Raw genomic sequence first — 19,096 nt, 5'->3', positions numbered from 1 at the left:
GCGCTTCTTCTCATGCTCGTATTCGATGTAAACATTCGTACGTTCATATTTAACGTCTGTTACGTCACGCACCCGTCATCACATGTGCTTTTAGGGCTTGGGTTAGATTTACAGCAGCAGGCGACACTCCTAGCATGAATGACTTTGACACACGTTCACCGATGAGGTCGATTCTCTTGTCACTGTTACAGGTTTCATAGGTTTTTGAGCACCGGTACTGGATTTTAAACAATTAAGACAGGATTGAAGTGAGGGGTTTAACAAAAGTATTGCGTTAACTGTGGAGGAATTACAGCCATTTTTCTTTGTATCCGTCAATGACAGTTTATTGGCTGCTATTCTGGGGAATGGTTTATCACTTGAGGTTTGTCTTTTTTTTTTTTCTTGCAAAATGGTGCAGCTTAAATTAGAAAATGTTCAGCTTATTTGACAAAACAATTTAAAGAAACCCCAGGGCGTTGTAAAACTGACTGATATAGAGAAAACAAGCAATTAAGAAAACGATCTGCGGATTTTACAGCAGCAGCACATTGTAATGCAGCATCATGAAACCATTAGCTGTAATAGAACGTGTTTGTTTTTAGCTGTTCACTTTCCCCTGAAGGGTTTCTTTAATCTGTCTGGCTCGTCAAAATCTAAATACTGCTCTGATTAAAGTTGGATGTCTGCCACTTTAATGGAGAGTAAACTCGGAGCTTTAATCAAGATAACCATTTTCATTGTTCCCTTCAAAAACTACAGATCCCACAAATTATAGCTTTGTCCATCCAGGCATTATCCCATCACACATGTGAGCAACACTTTCTCTGATTTCACTTTTCAGGATTTACCTGTGTGGCCAAAACTGCTCTTGAATTCAAGGATATCTCAGCTGTGAAATAAGCAACATCTTCCATGGAGTTTTTGTTAGGATATGTCAAAGAAAATTCACAAAAAAGCAGGAAAAACAGCATTCTGACTTAATAATAATTAAGAAATTATAAAAACTCAAATCCAGAGTGACATAATGATGTTATGCCTTTTGTCTTTTCAAACTATAATGATTATAATTGTTTGTTTTTTGTTTCTTATTTTTGTTAAATTTTTTATTTTTTGTATTTGTTTTAGACAGTTTCTGTTTTTGTGTTGTTTATTTCTTTTAAGGGGATTAGATAGAAATCTATTACAAAGCCTTTTTTAACGTGATATTTTTGTTTCGTTTTGGGGGTTTTGATCATAGTTTTGTTTTTTTTGTTTTTTAGGTTTTTTTGTATTTATTATTATTATTATTATTATTTCTACGGTTGTATCAAGCAGTTTCATCTTGTTCTTTTGAGATTTTTCCTTTTGTTTTGGTGTTTTGTTTTGTTTTTCTTCTTGCTTTTTGTGTGGGTGGAGAAGGGGGATATAGGTGGAGGTGGGTCAGCCTCGACGGTGGGAATCCTTCGCTGTGCGTCGTGACGCAGCACGTTGCAGTCCTAACGGGGCGGGGCTCGTAAACAGAGGAATCGAAATAAAGGATCGTGCAGAAATTTAGCCCAAAGTGTTTCCGTTTTCCCCGACGTGTTAAAGGTAAGTTTGGCTCGCGTGCTGAGAAATTGTTTGCTAAACATGCAGTTGCACGGATACGGTTCGGGAAGCAGCCGGGGGTTTTCACTTTGTGCAGCTGGAATGAATTTCATCTGCCTTGTGAGACGCCATTATTGTGTGTATAAACCGACGGACAAAATGGCGAAAACTGCTGAAAAATCCTGGCACCTCGTCCTCTGGCTCCCGTGGACGTGATGGAAATCCGTTGGCAGAGACTGACCCATCAGCGGGGCAAGCTTTGCGCCGTTTTGTAGGCGCTCAGCGTTTTGCGTAAAGCAAACAGCACCTTTTCTTCAGTTGGGGGATAAAAGGCCTCAATGAATGAAGGGGGTTTGGCACCAGCGGCAGTTTTAACCCTGTGCATACACAAAATGGGCCTCAAACCAGTGAAGCCAGTTAAACCAACAGTCCTATCCAATTTCTAACTAGTATTAACAGATATTTATGAGCTGTAATAATTGTACATGTGCAGTGTGAAATTTATAAATCTTTATTGTATCTTTTATTCCTCAGAACTCATTCTGAAGATTTAAGTTTAGCATGTTTTGTTTACCTGACGGACATGAAGAAATTACCTGAAATTGGTGATATAACTACTCAAACATACCGTTAATAACACATCTTGAATCCTAATAATTTACTTGTAAAATAAATAAAATCTACGGATGCACTAATTTATAAAAGGCGAACTTCAAAGAACTTAAAAAACAAAAACAGCTATTTGTCAGGTAAATATCAGCTTCATTGATCCACAGGTACAGTACGGTTTATGTAGTTGGGGGTTTTTTTGCGAAGTGATTAAATTTTGCATATCAAAAATTTCACTCACAAAGCCAAACAATGGTTGTGCTCATGATCTTTTCTGGTTCTTCAGGTAAATCTCCTGTGATGCCGATTCGCCGAGCAGCAGCGACTCCGACCCAGGAGAAGACCCCCTCCGCTGCAGCAGAGAAAGGTAAGGGTGAGGTAGTCCTCCACCTGCACCCTGTCAAACCCTGGCCCCGCCCCCTGCCAGCCATCAGCGGCATCTGTCGCAGTGTTCAACTTCAACCAATCATTCATTCTCTCAACACAGAACGAGCAAAACTCATCTCCAGTTCTTTTTTCCAGTATTTATTAGGAAAATAGAGTAATTTAGGTTTCTTGTATACTTTATAGCAGTTATACATTCACATTTATATTATATAGTTACAGTTTCATATAGATTTGGTTGTTTAATGATTAGTGTTTTATTTAAAATGTTTTAGTATTAGTTTTGTCTCATAAGTAATTCAAAATATCATCTTAATTGTGTCACTTGACTCATAATCCTGCAGATTTATCACACATTTGCACTAAAGCCTCATTATGCTTTTATGTTGTTTTATGTTCCTGTTTATTTTTTTTAATTAAAAAAAATACACTAATGTTGCATTTTATGTAATGCAGTATTTTCCCTTCCAGTTTTATTTTTTCATTAAAAACTTTAAAGACCTCGAGTCATACTTTTATGTAAGTTTAATAATATCAGCTTTACACTATGAAGAAAAATAAAGGCGGTATAGTGTTTTTAAGGTTTTATTTTTAATGCTTTCTCAGAACCTGAAGCCTCCTCGGAGGAGTCGCCCGCTACCGAAAAGGAGCAGGCCGCGTCATCAGCCGCAGCAGCCGATGGCGACGAGGGCAGCGCTGCGGGCAAGACGGCGCCCGCAGAGAACGGGGAAAAGGCCGACGGTGCTGCAGCGGAAAAGGAAGGAGAAGGGAAAGAGAAGAAAGAGTGAGTTTCACCATAAGATAGTCTGCAAGCGTGAACAGTGCGATATTTCACTTTGATAGCACTTTTATCTGTTTATATTATCCTTACCTCTGCTGGATAACTGCAGACTGCTCCTCTCGTGCAGTGTTGCATTTCTAAAAGATGTGAGTTGTCACATCCACATTCATTCCCTGCATCATAGCCATCAGACAGATGTGCGCAGTCTTGGAGGAGTCCAGGAGGAGAGGACAGTGGCATCGTAACAGTGTGAGGATTTTCTAACGCCCCAGTCCAAGTGATCAGTGATATATACTCACATTTCTAATAAAATCTAGCACTTTAGTTTAGCTCTGATGATCACGGTTTTTGGGCTGGTCGCAAGCCTTTACGGACTCCTTTGTTTTTGTTTTTCTCCCCCTATAAACTTTAGCTTTTGTAACATAGAATTTTGGCCTCCTCCTCTTCTTCTCCCAGACCTTGCCAAAACAGACCTTCACCTTTTTTCTTTTTTCTTTTTTTTTTGCACATTGATCATTAGCACTGCAATTCAGTGAGGGTCAAATTACCATGGTGGTCATTAAGACAGATGTTCTCAAATTTCATTTTGTCTTTCCCGTCGGTGACAAACGGACAAAGTGACAAATGCAAGGACTGCGCGGCTGGACAGTGCGCAACACACTGCTATGTTCTCCTACTAAGGTGAGGATGTGATAAAGATAAGGGTGGTAACGATCACAGTGAAATATCGCTTTTAAAGAATCAACCGTCATGACTGAAATTGTGTCTTGCTGCTTCTGGCAACAGGTTGAAGGATGGCTACAAGTACGAGAAGTCTAAAGTCAAGAAGGTGAAACGGACGATTCCGGCGTGGGCTAGCGTCACTGCGAGCAAAAAGGTCCCTGTTACCAACTTTGCTGGCACTCAGAACAAAGTGGATAACATCCTCATTGAAGCCATCACGGTGTGTGCAAACACTGTAAAATGAATCTCTCGGCACACAGCCGCTCTCTCGATTATTTATTTATTCGTTGTCCGTTTCCTTTGTAGTCTTGCAATGACAGGTCTGGAGTTTCATACCAATCTGTCATGAAATATATCGTGAAAAAATACCCAGGGATGGAGCTTGACAGGAAGAAGTTCCTCATCAAGAAGTCCATGAAGAAACATTTGGAGAAGGGAACCATCAAGCAGGTGAAGGAGCCAAGAAACTGTCAGAAGTGCTCTGTTTTTCTCAAGGATTTGTGGTTTTAAGTCTACTTGCTTGTGCTTTAACTGTCTCTCTCACGTAGTTGAAGGGGAAAGGTCTTTCAGGGACCTTCGCCATTGGGAAGCAGACTCCCCTGTCTAAGGTACGTCACAACAACTTGCAAGATGCTCAGTCTTAATACTTTATAGGTGTTGGGAATTTCTCAGGGTTGAGTGTTAGCAGTTTCCCCGTGTTTGAAGTCCTAAAGTCGAGCCAAGCATCTGGATGTAGCATGTATATGAATGCTATAAATCATTTCAGTTGTGAGATTTGCTCTAAGCCCAGTTCATGTGCACTACAGCTGGTAGGTAAAACAAAGGTGACTACACCTCAACGATCATCTCCTGGTACTCTTCTGCATCACAAATGCTTGTTAGAAGCCCTGATCTGACAACTTCCTCATTTTTGATGCATATTTTTCTCATTCTCTCTGTAAGAGAATGAGGGGGGGGATCCAGTGTTTCTAATCATCAGCACACTTGTATATGCCACAATTAATGTTGAAGGGATTCTCCGAACAAAGCCAGAGCAGATTGACACTCTGAGAAGGACAAATTCTTGGTCTGTAACTTGCGACTGGATGGCTATGAAGTGTGAGCGTTAGCTGATTTGTCACCTTGAGATGTGGAGAAGGTCTTCTGCTGAAATGCAGAGTGAAAATTGTCATTTTGCACATACAAATCATCAGAGACTTCCAGGGTACAATTTTGAAATTGGTGACTGCAAAGGAAGTGGTCTAGATGTCCCCAAGGAGACGCACTTGCAGGAGATTTAAACTTTTTTTTTTTTTTTTTAATTAAGGTAGTGTTTGATATGGGCCTAACGTGTAGTGTCAGCATTTTCCTTTTCCCCATTTTTCCCCGAGACTGGGATATGTTTGGTTTTAATTGTCATGTCTGTAAATGGATGTTGTTTTAGAAAGCTGCTCAGAAGCAGGAGTCTCTGGGAGACGCTCTTCCTCTCATCATCACTCGGCTCTGTGAGCCCAAAGAGGCCTCCTACAACCTGATCAAGAAGTACCTGGAGCAGCACTTTCCCAGCTTTAACATCGAAAACAGGTGCAGCGTATCACCTCTTCTCCGTCTAATGTTGTTTCAAGATGCAAGGTGCTCTTTATCATTGACTCGTTTAATTCGTATATAAAAGATGGTTGTGCCATTGTGGTCAGAAGTTGCCACACACTCATCATGGGCAGGAATGTCATGGTAATTTTGGGCTTTTAAATATTTAAACTGTTTTTCCAGGGTGGAATGATTGTACAGCACGTGTACTGACATACCGGTACTGCTTTAACTGTATTGTGTTTAAAAGCTGTAAGCTGAAGATGATTTACTCCTCAGGCCAGAAGTCTTGAAGTCCGCCCTGGTGAGGGCTGTTGAGAAAGGGCAACTGGAGCAAATAACTGGGAAAGGAGCGAGGGGGACTTTCCAGGTAAGTCTCCTCCTTAACACTTTGTTTTGCTCAAAAAAGAGGAATGCATTTGTTTGTTTGTTTTTAATGGGCAACAAACATTTAATTTTTGGTTAAGAAAAGGCCTCCTTGGACAAAAAAAAATGTCTTCTGTTAACAGAAAATGAAATAGCAGAGCAGTTCTAGATAATGTCTTTTTTTTTTTTTTTTTTTTTTTAAAGTCGGACCTATCTGAGATAGTCATGTAGCAGTTGCCACCAGTTACTAACACCTAAACATTTCAGGACCCGCTTTGTTTCCACGTCACAGACAGGACCACAGAGCCAGTCAGTGTGCCAGCTCGGGCTTCATTGTTCTTTTATACTGTTGCATAGAGGTAAACGACAGGTTGTTTCTTTGTACGTGAGAGAGCTGCAGACTTTGTTTCCTAAAGTGCTTCTACCCACCAGCTGAAGCGTACCGGCAACAAGGTCCTGCTCAAGGGTGGCACTTTGGAGGACGCCATCACAGCTGCTATCACAGCCATGAATGAACCGAAAACCTGCAGCACCACAACTCTACGGCGATACCTTTTAGACGCCAACAAGGACAGAAAGGAGTACCAGTTAGGTAAGTTAGGTAATCCTACGTGGCTCAACAGGATTCCTGAGACCGATTGCACTACATGGACATAGTAAGGGTGCCTTATCTACACACGCTGCACCATCTGAAACTACAACTAGACACAACACTCGCTTTCTCTTTAAACAAATCACAAGAAATGCAGCAGGTGAACCCTTTAAACCTGGTTCTTATGACTGAGCCCTTCAGCCTTCTGCAATGATTTTGGTGTTTTGCTAGTAAACTATCCCCTCACTCTTATTTTGAAAGTTAATTTGCTGCTAGCCATGTTTCATTAACAGCAGACTGACGGGTCGCTGTTGTTGAGGTTCTCAGTGTCATTCTGCAGTCTCTCTGTTTTGTGGACTTAAACTCTTTCACCGTGAACTGCAGCTGCAGACGGTAGTTCTTCCATATTATCTGAGACCCATTCAGAACCTGCAGGCGGTGGAGAACTGAGCTGAGTTCATCACCATCTGCACAGCATATCAAGGACTACCGTCACCAGCTGCTGTTCAGGATGATGGAGGATCTGCACGACTATCTGATATCTGCAGCTGATTAGGACTATAATTTCTTTCTTTCTTTCTTTTTTTTTCTTTATTAAAAAATTAGCCAGCAGCTCAAACACACATAGCACAAGTTTCAGTTAAAACTTTTTTTGCATCAACAATGGCGTCACCAGCAGAACTTTTTTTTTTCTCTCTTCTCTTTAGTGGCCAATCTTCGGAGGACCCTGACAAAGTGTAAAGTACTCGGATGGATGGAGCAGATTACTGGTCACGGCTTCAACGGGACCTACCAGCTGTCGTTCCCTTTCTACCCGAGGTATTTCACTTGCATCTGGAAATCCCCGACCCTTTAATACTTAATTTATTTTTCTTTCTGTCTGATAAAGGAGCTTTGTCTGTGCAGCTTCTGGAATTCTTTGTTCTTTCTTTTCTTGATGTCTGATCCTTTTTTCTTGTCGCCTCCTTAGTCCCACCATCCTGTACCCAGACAAGTTCAAAGAAATTCCAAAGAAAGATGCTGCACCTCCGACCAAGCGAAGGCGAACAGTTGAATCTTCAGACGAAGACGAGGAAGAATCAGAAGAAGAGGAAGAGTCTGAGGATGAAGCCCCGGCCCGTAAGAGGTGCATATACCTGTTGCAGCTCGACTCCTAATTACATGCTTGTAGTTAAACGTTTAAAGATGGGTCCTACTCCATATATCAGTCCAGTCTTTTGTAATGACAGCCATCCATCCCACGATGATTAACAATTCAAGTGGAGAATTGTTTTTATTTATTTATTTTTAACAACTGCTTTTTGTTAAAACGACTCTTAGGAAACCTCCGAAGAGGCCTCCACCAAAGGCTCGTCGTCCTCCTCCAACCAAGAAATCTTTGAGCGCTAGTCAGTCAAAAGCTAAAGGCAGAGGACGTTCGCTCGCAAAGAAGTCTCCAGCCAAGAAAGCAGCATCTTCGGCCAAGAGCTCGGGAAAAAAACAACCAGCTCCTAAGAAGGAATCCGAATCGCCATCTAAAGCCACACCTGTCAAGAGAGGCGCCCCTGCAAAAAAGCCCAAGACACCAGCTGTTAAAAAGCTAAACAAAAGGGGGGCCAAGCGACCTGTGTCCAAGGAGTCGCCCCCCAAGGAGCCTACAGCCACAAAGGAGACGACAAGGAGCGGGTCCAAGCGCTCCAAGGCCGAAGAGTCGCCTCCTGAGGCGCCTGCAGCTAAAAAGCAGGCAGCCAAGAGTGGATCCAAACGACCCGCAGAGTCGTCCCCTGCAGAGCCCGCAGTGAAAAAGGGGGCCAAGAGCAGCAAGCAGTCTGCTCGCAAGTCTAAGAGAGGGAAATACTGAACCCAGGAGCGTCTTCTACAAACTGGTCTGAATATCCAGCAGTCTGCCGCTTTAGTTTCAGTGCTTTCTCTCTCTTTATATCATTGTTTTCTCCCTCTTTATGGGGCAGTAGGGTTTTGTTTTTTTATTTCGATTGTAGAATAAGAACCTTATCCTACCAGTTAATTGAACTTTGAGAGTTTCTGAATTTTATTTTTTAATCACAGTGTGTAGGAAAGCTCCGTTAGTGTTATCGGCGAGGCTGCCGTCTTGGGAGACTGTAGGAACATCAAGCATACTTTAAAACTAGAGCCACGTAGCGACTTCGGTTTTGTTATGTTTTTCTTTTTCGATTTTTGTTTTTTGGTTTGTTTTTGTTTACACATGTTCCTCGTGTACTCTGTAGTTGCTGGCAGCACACATTCCTAATCTCAAATCAAAGATCAGTGTTCTAGAAGGGTGAAAACGGCGTCAGTTTTATGTTGAAAAGTGGGTTTAAAAGTTCAAAAGAGTTACTAATGTTGTTAGTACTTTATAAAAGACAGAAATTTGAAATTTCTGTGTTTTGTCCCGGGATTGAATCAAAATGTAGTCATGCAACTAATGCATACAAATCTGAACTGTAATCTGTGTTCCTCATTTATGTAGTTTCCTTCTTAATTATTATTATTATTATTAACTATAATTTATATTTGGTTATTTAAACAGATATAGCCCCCCTGGAAAAAAAAAAAAAGATTAAACCTGCAGGTGCCAAGTTGAGGATAAAATACTGTTAGTATTCAAGTCACACTGAGGGGAAAATGTCTTTTTGAGGTGTGTGTGTGTGGGTGTGAGTGTGGGTGTAAACAAGCATATACACAAATTGATTTTATCGCTTCACATCTGTATTCAGTACCAAACTGTAAGAAATGTGTGTTGTGGAAAAAGGAGGATAATAGGATAATAACTTCCCTGCATGCATGTATCCCTTGTGTTGTTAAGCTTTTTTCCAAGTCATTAATAAAATGGCTATATTTGTAGACTGTTGCAGTATTTATTTATTTTTATTTAGTGGGCAATGAAAATGTCACATCTCATAGAGTGCCTTTGTCTCCCATTGATGATGAAAATCTAATTATTATAGCAGGAAGGTAGACAATTCAGAATAAACGGATAAAACTTATAACTAATGTTTTACAGCAACAGAAAAAAAAATTCTATATACGGTAGAAGAAATGTAATTTAAATTTATGTATATATGATATATTTTCCCATCTTTAGATGCATAGCAGCAGTGTTGCACTTTGATTTCAGTCCCCAGCGTGTGCATGTGGTCTCCTGTTTGTAGAGTCTGACAGCAGCTTAAAGGAAAGGGCTCTGTCTCATCTTCAAGGATGCAGTGGCCTGTCACTGAAGGGCTGATGATTAGTGCTGTCAGAGTGTGCTGCACGGGGTGGGAGGTGTTCTTCAACAGGACTGACAGTTTAGCTGCCATTATCCTGTCACTCACCACCTCCACTGGGTCGAGAGGTCGTCCCAGAACGGAGCTGGACATCTGAATCGGCCTGCTTCTGTCCTCAGAGATGCTGGTGCCCCAGCAGACCGCAACTTAAAAGATGGCGGATTGCCACCAGAAGAGGTTTTCAGGAGCTCCATCTGAACTCCAAAAGATCTTAGTCCTTATAGCAGATACAGCCCCCTCTATCCTTTCTTGTAAAATTCAGCAGGTTTTCCTCCTGATTGTCTTTGTCATTAAAACCCCCCCCACAGAAAATGTAAATGGTTAGCATAGCCGTGGGGACGGGCTCAGAGAGCATATGCAGTACATTTAATTAAAGTAATTACACCAGGCCATTGCTAGCGCACATCGAGCAAAAATCTTCAAGACTGAAATATTTTCCACTTACTTTAATTCCCAGTTATTGTTAGATCTTTAATAAAGAAATGCTACATCATATACCCCTCTTGCATGTATGCAAAACTTTTCCCCACAGGGCATTTGCTTTTCTATGTGGGCAGCTGTAAATTAAAGTCAAGCTTCACGTTGTTGAATTTGGAGCAGGGGCTTCTTTCTAGGTCAACACTCTCTGTCTGTGAAGCTGGGGTCCCAGGAGTTTTGACTTCATGGCAGGCTTGAGCCATGGTGGCTACAGGTTGTTGCTCAACATCCTAACCAATTTCCTCTCATCTGAGGGGGACAGTTTGGGTCTTCTTCCAGACCTTGGCAGTGTGACAATGCATCCAAATAACTTATACACACGTACAGCAGTTTGAACTGATGATCTTGTAATCCAAGAGAGCTTCCCAAATCCTATAAATTTACAATTCTCCTTCTTAAATCTTCACTGAGTTATTGCTTTCCCATTGCTCTGAGTGTTGGTCAGTATCCTGTCAAAGAAATCCTCCTTTTTAAGGAGAAACTACTAAAAGTAACTACATTAAAAGTTACCGGGCCCACAATGGGTGTATGTCAGCTTTTAACATGTATAACCAGAAGTATAAACTGTAGATAAAAAGTGGAGAAACAAGTATTCTGAGCGTTTACTTAAGCAAAATGTATATTCCCACGTATCATTATAAAGGTTTTAAATACTACTGAATCACACTGACTCATTGTGTATCGCTGTAATGTTGCTGCACCTTAACTTTTTGTATTTTTATATCTGTATCTAATAACACAACATAGCATATGATAAAATCTGCAAAATAATAAAATGGCACGGCGTACAAATTACAGTGTTATGACCCCAAATATCTTTTCTGAAGTAAAAAACGAGTACTATCGGGAGGAGGTGTGTGTGGTGGTGGTGGTGGTGGGGCTTAAAATAGATTTAACTTTTGGACCCAAAGTTCATCTAGACACAAGTTTTCCCATGCAGGCTGCCATCTTGGTGACGCCTCCAGTTATTTCTCGCAGGTTTTACCTAGTGGACTTTCAGTGCACAGCTTTTAACTATAAATTAATATCGTGTAATTTTAAAATACTTTTATTGACACATACTGTTATTTTTGGTTTTGCTGCGTGAGCTTGAATTCTTGCGCGCTGTGTGGGAATGTCAGGCGGAGTGGACAGAAACCGCTTCAGGGGGAGGGTGATGTGATTCATTGAGCCATTCCGTAAGTTTCGTGTTTTGGTTGATTTAGTTCTCACGCACACCCTCTTTTCTTTCTTCTCCTCCTCCTCTTTCCCCGCCTTTCTTCAACTAAACTCCGCCTCGGAATACCGCTGCACACCTGGGGGTAACGGCTGCAGGTAAAAGTGTGACGGTGGGGGGGCCTCGGTGTGCGTTTGGTCGGCGTGCCAAGAAGACGCGGAGCGGTCCGAGGGTGAGGAGGTGGATGAGGAGGGTTTAGTTGCGACTCTCAGGGTGAGTTTCTGTGATATAAAGGTGCTGTTGTGACCTGTGCGCTCAGGTGGAGACGCCCCGGTGTTGCCTGCCGCTGCTGCTGGACTCCACAGGGCGGAAACCCTTCAAAAGTTTTGTCTTTTCACGCGTTTGTGTCTTTCTGGGTTTCTTTCGGGGCATTTCGTGGCGGATAATCTCAACAAAACAATCGAGCCTCTCGTAGCAGCAGGTTTATCTGCGACGTTAATGCGCCCAAAGAAGCGTCTTCAAAATCAGGCTCTTGCGACTGCTACGCTTATGTTTAATACCGACTCGTCTTTCATGTTTCCCTGAGTATCAAGAGGATAGATAAACGCACATTCAATTTAGTCCATATGTTTTCAACTTGTTTTTAAATCTCCTTCACTCTGCTGCTTGGAGTCCTAAATTCTCGGGACTTCAAGTGTTGAAATCTCGTATTTCCACAGGGCACGATGGGTGAGGCACCGGTCAGAGAAGATAGTACAGTGACACGATCAGCAGAGGTATGTCTGGAAATATGACTTTGCATTTGTGTGTCTGTGTGAGTGTTTGCTTAACCTCCTGTCTTCACTGGTGAAGTATGTAGGCTCATTTCCTGTGGATGATAACTGTTTGGATGACCAGATTAAGCAGCTGCACACACAGTTGAAGTCCCTTAAAGTGAGTCTTTATCTTTCTATCTAAACCTACGAATGTGATGATAACGACTGTACCTAATGCAGTCCTGTATTCATTTAGGCATGCAAGACAAGACGGCCAGTGTCCCTAAAGTTTTCCATTAAAGGTGTGAAAATGTATAATGAGGATGAAACGGTAAGTAGAGAAAATGACAGTTAATTTGTTTTGACCTGTTTACGTCGCTCTCCTTTTCGTGCCTTATTGCTCGCGACCTGTCCCTGTGTGCAGATCCTCCTGATGGCCCACGCTCTGCGGAGAATCTCTCTTTCCACGGCCCGACCCGTCGATTCACAGTTTGCCTTTGTCGCGCATAACCCAGGCTGCCCAGACACCCAGCTCTACTGCCATGTCTTTAAAGCAAGGCACGCCAGAGCAGTAAGGATTCTCCATTGTTCTGTTATAGTTAGAGCTCGCAGTAAATATGTATTTAAGGCTTTCTGTTTACTCACAAATAACAACCCTGCCGCTTTCCCATGCTGGACAGAAAGTCCTTCTGTCAAGCACAGTATATTTTAAAGTGTGTGATTAAAGGTGTTCCAACTCTGCTCACAAAAAGCAGAAACAATGACTGACTATACTTTAGCTGCAACCCCATTCAATGGGGTTGCAGCTAATCTCTGTGTGCACCTATGGGCTGCTTCTGGCACTACTTGCACTCGGTGGAAGGCCTGTCCTGACTGCTTGAACATGTGTGTTTTGTGATATCACCATGTCGCTTACCAGACATTTCAAACTATTATATGCCGAATCATTACCAGAGGTGATGATGGGCTACGACCCAGAAATCAAACAATGCAAGAGTTTTGTTTTGTTTTTTCTTTCTTTTTTCAAAATGCATAATATGTAACTTCTCCAGACAGAGGAAGAAAATTTGACATTGTGTGTCCACTCATGGTGCACTGACTGGAGGTTTGAGGCCAGACCAACACATTTTTGCTCTACTTGCCAGATTTGGCTCGCTGGGACTTCACCCTCCCTCTTCCCTGAAACAGAAGTCAACTTGAAGGAGCATTGTTTTATCTCAGAGGAGCAGAGCAAAGGCACATGTGCAAGTGGTTAAAACAGAACTTCCATCAAGCGATCTAAAAAGAGTTAGCAGCATTGTGATTTTGCTTTTTACTTGTGTCGTACTTAGCAGTTTACTTCGTCTTCTTTCTATTCTCTGTTTTTCAAGTCTGTTATCATAGAAAGTTTCCAAGCTATATGTTTGCATAGTTTTGGTCCGTGCCTGAAATAGTTGCGGGGTTTTGACAGCGATTCTTTAAAAGGAATAAAATGGTCACGTGTTTAAATGACGTGAGAACGAGAACAACCTTTTAAAGTTTACATTAGAGGTTTGCGTTAATGGTGTCACTGAAACTGAGTCCATATTTCCGTTCTCGTTATCTTGATAGGCAAACTATTTTAGAGCAGCCCAGAGTAGGGAAGTAATGCCGATATAATATAAAGCTAACATTTCTGTTGTTATCAGAAGCCTTTGACACATTAGAGGAAATTAAATCCAATAAATGTGGTCAGTACTGAACAGTTTGCCATGGTAACTCCAAATAAAACCCTCCAGTGTCACACAGGTTTGGACTAGAGAGTGATGGGAAATGTGCTTATTGATCTTTGATAACAAATTCCTTTCTGTGCTAAATTCAGATCTGATCCCAACCGACTGTTGTATCTTCAGAAGTCACCCTTGAAGCCAAGCTTCCTGTGTGACACAATAATAGGTGCCTCTACTGGTGGATCTGGTAGCATTCCATTGTTTTGAGCCAGTCTCACCGCATTGTAGTTAGCAGCGAGACTTGTTCCAACATGGAGAGGTCGGCAATACTATGACACTGCAATTGCCTCATCTCTGCGAGATGCCTGTGCTTGACTAAACGGTGTCAGCTGTGGTGTTGAAGCGCTAAGTTTTTATCAGTGCCGTTGTACTGTTAATAATTTACTTGATGAATGACTGCAATATGACACAGAATAACACCGTTTCAGTTTAACTGCTAGGTTTTCTGTATGCACCCTTCCTCCTTTAGGCCCAGTTCCTGAACCTGCTGCTGTGCCGCTGCTTCCAGCTGTCGTACTTGGAGAAGCATCCAGAAGAGGCCCAGATAGACTCTGCTGGCTCACTGCCTCATCGCAAGCCTTCACTGCTCAATCACGGCTTTCCTCTTAGTGTCAGCGCCCTGGTTTCATTCAGAAGAGCTCCTTTTGGTGGATTATTACCTGGCACTAAGGTTTGGCTATTCTTTTTTTTTTCTTTTTTTAACTTCACCCAAAATCTCATGGACTAATTTAAATGTTAGTTTGTTTGTAAATGTTGCAATGGTTTTTGCCTCTTTATATATTGTATTTCAATGTAAGTTTACCCATGTCTTCAAAAATTACCGCACCCAAGTTTTTGCACAGCACTGCAGTTTCAAAATGTATGCCTCAAAATTTAAATTATCTGTACAAACTATGTGATGTTTTCTCTACAGAAAACTCCAAAGTCTTCAGATGACCAACAAAGCAGCCAAGATGAGGTCTTTCCCATCTCCTCTCCCTCCCTGATGCGCAAGAAAGTCATACGCACCAAAGTGCTGCGCTCTGGTGCTTACCGCTCCTTCACTTTCACGCCACGCAAACAGCGCACCATTCAGGATCAACTGAGTGTAACTCAAGGTGGGCCGAGTGTTCACAGAGCGCTATCGAGGTTCAAAGAATTGATTAGGTAAAGCGACTTCATCAGTATTTGGTGAAGGGCAGTCACTGCTGTGGTGTCAGGGCTTTTCTTTGTTTTGTTTTTTTTTATTTTAGTCTGCATGATGAAGTGATTTCATCTCATATGGGTAATTGTGCATTTCTACAGCGCTTACATTTTATTTCTGTTACTAATGTTCCTTTTTAAAGTTGAATATGTTTCTTTGTTTTTGAGGGGTTATTTCATCATCATCACTGCATAGCGTCCACTGAGTTGAGATCATCTGGGATGCTTCTTCCCCGTCACATGGTGATGCAATATTCCACCTTTATAAAATCTAACTTTACATTATTTTTCTTATCATATCAAAACCAGAAAAGGATCTAGACAAGTTGCCAGCGAGGCGATCCCGGGCTCCAAGCTTGTCTGAAACAGAAGAGGCACTAGCTCAGGCAGTGTGGTGTTGGGCTGGTATCGCAACGTTAGTATATCGCACATCAAATACATCTTTACATTCATAAGTGTCACTTTCCTATTACTACATCTGTGATTTTCCTTCTTGGTATTGCAGTGAGAGCAGCTATTCACTGCTTGCAGATGATGTTCTGGGATCCTACCTTTTGTGCCAACATCCAAAAAACCCTAAATGTGGCTCTCTAATCATTCGCTTCTCCTCTGGCCCGATCACCCACCTTATTGAAAACACCCGTAAAGGGAAATTCGTGCTGGAGGTAATTCTTTTGTTGGCTCATATACATGATGTGAAAACCAGATTATGATTAAATCTAATCTCTTTCACTGGTTACTTTATTTTCACAAGCTCTTATATTTTTCATAAATGATAGAAAAGAAAGGGGGTCGTGGGGGGGGAGATATTGAAATATCTGATTTAACGTGGAAGTGCTTTAAATACGCATTCCCTATAATGGCCAGCAGAGGGCGGCAGCTCTAGTTGCAGCGACTTCCAATTAACCCTCCTCTCGTGTTAGGGTCGGCACCGACCCATTTTAAATTTCAAATGCATAAAAAAATCACATACATTTGTTTATTGTTTCAAGGCTTTTTGACTTTGTCAGGAACCTCTATTTCTACAAAATAAAACCAAAAAAAATATTTTCACAAAATTATAAAATGCCCTAGTTGAAATTATGACCTTTGTGTTGTTAGGGTCGGCTTCGACCCAGGTATAATATTATGAGTATAAAGCAATAATTAAAGCCAAAGCTGAAATCATAAGTGCACTGTCAGCTAAAACACTTACAGCAAGCGCCTCTCCTAATCATATGAGCTTTAGGGGATTCTTATTTTGCATGTTTTTTGCATTATACCTGCACAAAAACAGAACAAAATAAACACGGGCATGTGAGGTGAATTCACTATTTGAGTGGCCATTTGACTTCCAGAGTGCACATTTACAATTTGCAGCATACAAAAAATGAGAAGAAGATTCACAGTGAGCTAAGTTCAGGATCATATTTTTGGTGAAAATGAAGGAGAGGACACAGAGCAGCATAGCGATTCAGATGGGCAGGTTTCTAAGGAGGAAGACAATGTGGACTATCATCCAGAAGACACAGACACATCTGATCAGAGGTGGAGGTCGCTGGTGCTGAAGCTACTCCTGCTGAAAGATTCAAGTCCAAAAATGGTAAGATCTTTTGGAGCTCAGTACCTCATGATGTACATGGCAGGGCAGCTGCTGCAAATGTCATCAAAATGACCCCTGGAATCACAAGGTTTGCTCTGACCAAAGTCAGTGACATCAAGAGATGTTTTGAGATATTTATGCCATTGTCACTAGAAAGAATCATCATTACTATGATAAACCTTGAAGGAAAAAAAAGTCCATGGCGACATGATGAGGAATACCTGGATGCTTTCATTGTTCTTGCTGGAGTGTACAGATGCTGCAATGAGGCCACTGATCGTCTATGGGATGCATCGACAGGCAGAAACATTTTCTGGGCAACGATGTCACTTCACACATTTGATATCATTTTGATTCAAGAGTCCTCAGATTTGACAACAGAGAGACCAGACCGAGGTCTGACAAGCTTGCTCCCATCAGGGATGTCTGGGAGAGATGGGTGCAGCTTCTTCCACTGATGTTCATCCCAGGGCCAGAGGTGACAGTGGATGAACGTCTTGTCCACTTTTTGAGGAAAATGCCCCTACCGGCAATATATACCCAGTAAGCAAGGGAAAAACGGCAGAAAAATCTGGGAAGCCTGTGATGCAAAAACCAACTATGCCTGGAATGTACAGATTTTCACAGTCAAAGCTGTGAGTGGCACCCCTGAGAAGAAACAATGAAAATGTGTGGTCCTCCATATGACCACTGGACTGCAGGATCACAATATCAGCTGTGATATTTTATTTTATTTTTTACCAGATATGACCTCGGACAAGAACTTCACAAAGGAAACTGAGGTGAAGCTGTATCATTGGGAAGTGATAAAAAGCCCACAATTACCCACGGCTATAACCAAAACAAAGGAGGAGTGGACTTTTTCTTTTTTTCAGTTTATATCAAAGGTCTACTGCTGAAAAAAACACTTTTTTTGTCTTTTCTTGATGTAAATGTCTATGGGTCGGAATTGACCCGTAACACCATAGATGTCATTTTAGTTATTAATCTTAAAATGAAAAAAATCAATAAAACAGATTTATTTAAGAGATGTGTCCTATACCCCTCAGTAATACTCAGGTAACACAGAAAACTTTTATTTATTAATATGATTCTCTTGAGGTTAATTTTACAATTTTTTTTAATTGAAATCGAGGGGTATAGTGACAACAAAAGACCCAGAGGCCCACGCCAAAAGTATTAAAACCAACATTTTCATGGATAAGGAAGCCTAACAAGGTAACCAAGAGATGAGAAACAAATTGGATGATAACTTATTGTTTTTAGTATATTTTATAGCTGATTTAATTCACGGGTCAAAACCGACCCGCTAACATAAGAGATGATAACAGAAAGCTAACACGAGAGGAAGGTTAAATTGAGGTCTGTGGATAAAATTGCCCTCAACTCTTTCACTCTATGATGTCAGTAAGAAGATTTGGGGCTCAGTTGGTAGTTTCAGTTCACATTTACTGAAACATGGATTTTTTTTTTTTTTTTTTACTTTTTATGAAATGTTGATATTAGGAGTGCGGTGGAGAGCAAGGGGTGTTTGTTTCCGTGTGATGTTAAAATGTTATGGTCAAAAACATTAAGCTTGAGGCTATCCTGTACATCAGGACTTTATAGTGGGTGACTTCCAAATTTTATACAGTCTGTTTTTAACTAGAGCCCTCAAGTGGCTTTTTGGAGAACTGCACTGGAGGTTTCCACTTGGCAACCACCTTAATTGACAATATTATTCTCGAAAACCATAATAATTGTTTGTATTTGATTAGAAATGTCATAGTTGATTTATAATCATGTGTAACTGGTGTCCTTTTTAATTTATTTATTTTTATAAATGTAGAAATGCAAGACTGAATTCAATTCCATGGCTGAGCTGATTGAGCACTACACAGAGACTGAGGACGAGCTGCCATGTCTGCTGAGCTATGCTCGGGTGAACCACTGCTATGAGTGGGAGGAAAACGTCAGCAAACAGCAGCCTGTAAAGCTTCAGCCCAAACGAAGCCGAAATTAAAAGTACCCACAGAAACGAATGAATGTAAACCCTGGACACTGGAACATGTGGACTGCCAACCTCAGAGGGCACAAAATAAGCGACACTGATCATATCTTTTGCACATTTATCTTTTATCTGTGTTTTGGTGCGGGAAGGTTTAACTGTAAAACAAAGTCACTGTTTAATAGTGTTGGCACTTACTGTGAACAGTATCCATTTCCTAAGAGGGTACTTGTGTGTTAAAGATATTTTGTGGTTTCTGATTTTATTATTTTTATTTCAACATAAGCTTTTAAAAATATACATTTTTATTTGTGCCTATAAAACAGAGGAGCTTTTTTTTTTTTTTTTTTTTTTTTTTTTAAGACATGAAACTAAGA

At 41.1% G+C, this 19,096-nt stretch overlaps 2 protein-coding genes across 3 annotated transcripts; both read left to right on the top strand.

Moving 5' to 3' along the window:
• The first annotated feature begins 1,439 nt into the window (after positions 1-1,439).
• On the top strand, positions 1,440-9,410 carry hp1bp3 (heterochromatin protein 1, binding protein 3). Of its 2 annotated transcripts, XM_026167105.1 has the most exons (13): positions 1,440-1,551; positions 2,444-2,524; positions 3,148-3,325; positions 3,941-4,003; positions 4,109-4,265; positions 4,352-4,495; positions 4,594-4,653; positions 5,469-5,608; positions 5,891-5,981; positions 6,410-6,569; positions 7,277-7,388; positions 7,540-7,695; positions 7,890-9,410. In XM_026167105.1, exons 2-13 carry the CDS (start codon positions 2,458-2,460, stop codon positions 8,407-8,409), a joined length of 1,848 nt encoding a protein of 615 aa, XP_026022890.1. In that variant the 5' UTR covers positions 1,440-1,551; positions 2,444-2,457; the 3' UTR covers positions 8,410-9,410. The 2 variants fall into 2 exon arrangements, with proteins under 2 accessions (XP_026022890.1, XP_026022891.1); XM_026167106.1 differs by lacking the exon at positions 3,941-4,003.
• A 1,858-nt stretch (positions 9,411-11,268) lies between these two features.
• On the top strand, positions 11,269-18,991 carry sh2d5 (SH2 domain containing 5). The gene is given in 11 exon segments (XM_026167104.1): positions 11,269-11,487; positions 12,185-12,241; positions 12,318-12,398; positions 12,477-12,551; positions 12,645-12,791; positions 14,438-14,638; positions 14,882-15,065; positions 15,460-15,565; positions 15,656-15,815; positions 18,561-18,716; positions 18,718-18,991. Coding segments are annotated over 10 exon segments (1,200 nt in total). The 5' UTR covers positions 11,269-11,487; positions 12,185-12,190; the 3' UTR covers positions 18,757-18,991.
• The last annotated feature ends 105 nt before the right edge of the window (positions 18,992-19,096 follow it).

The sequence above is a fragment of the Astatotilapia calliptera genome, chromosome 5 (genome assembly GCF_900246225.1).
Source record: "Astatotilapia calliptera chromosome 5, fAstCal1.2, whole genome shotgun sequence".
Lineage (NCBI taxonomy): Eukaryota > Metazoa > Chordata > Actinopteri > Cichliformes > Cichlidae > Astatotilapia > Astatotilapia calliptera.
The sequence above is the reverse complement of the archived record's forward strand: the minus strand, read 5'-3'. Positions and strand labels throughout refer to the sequence as shown.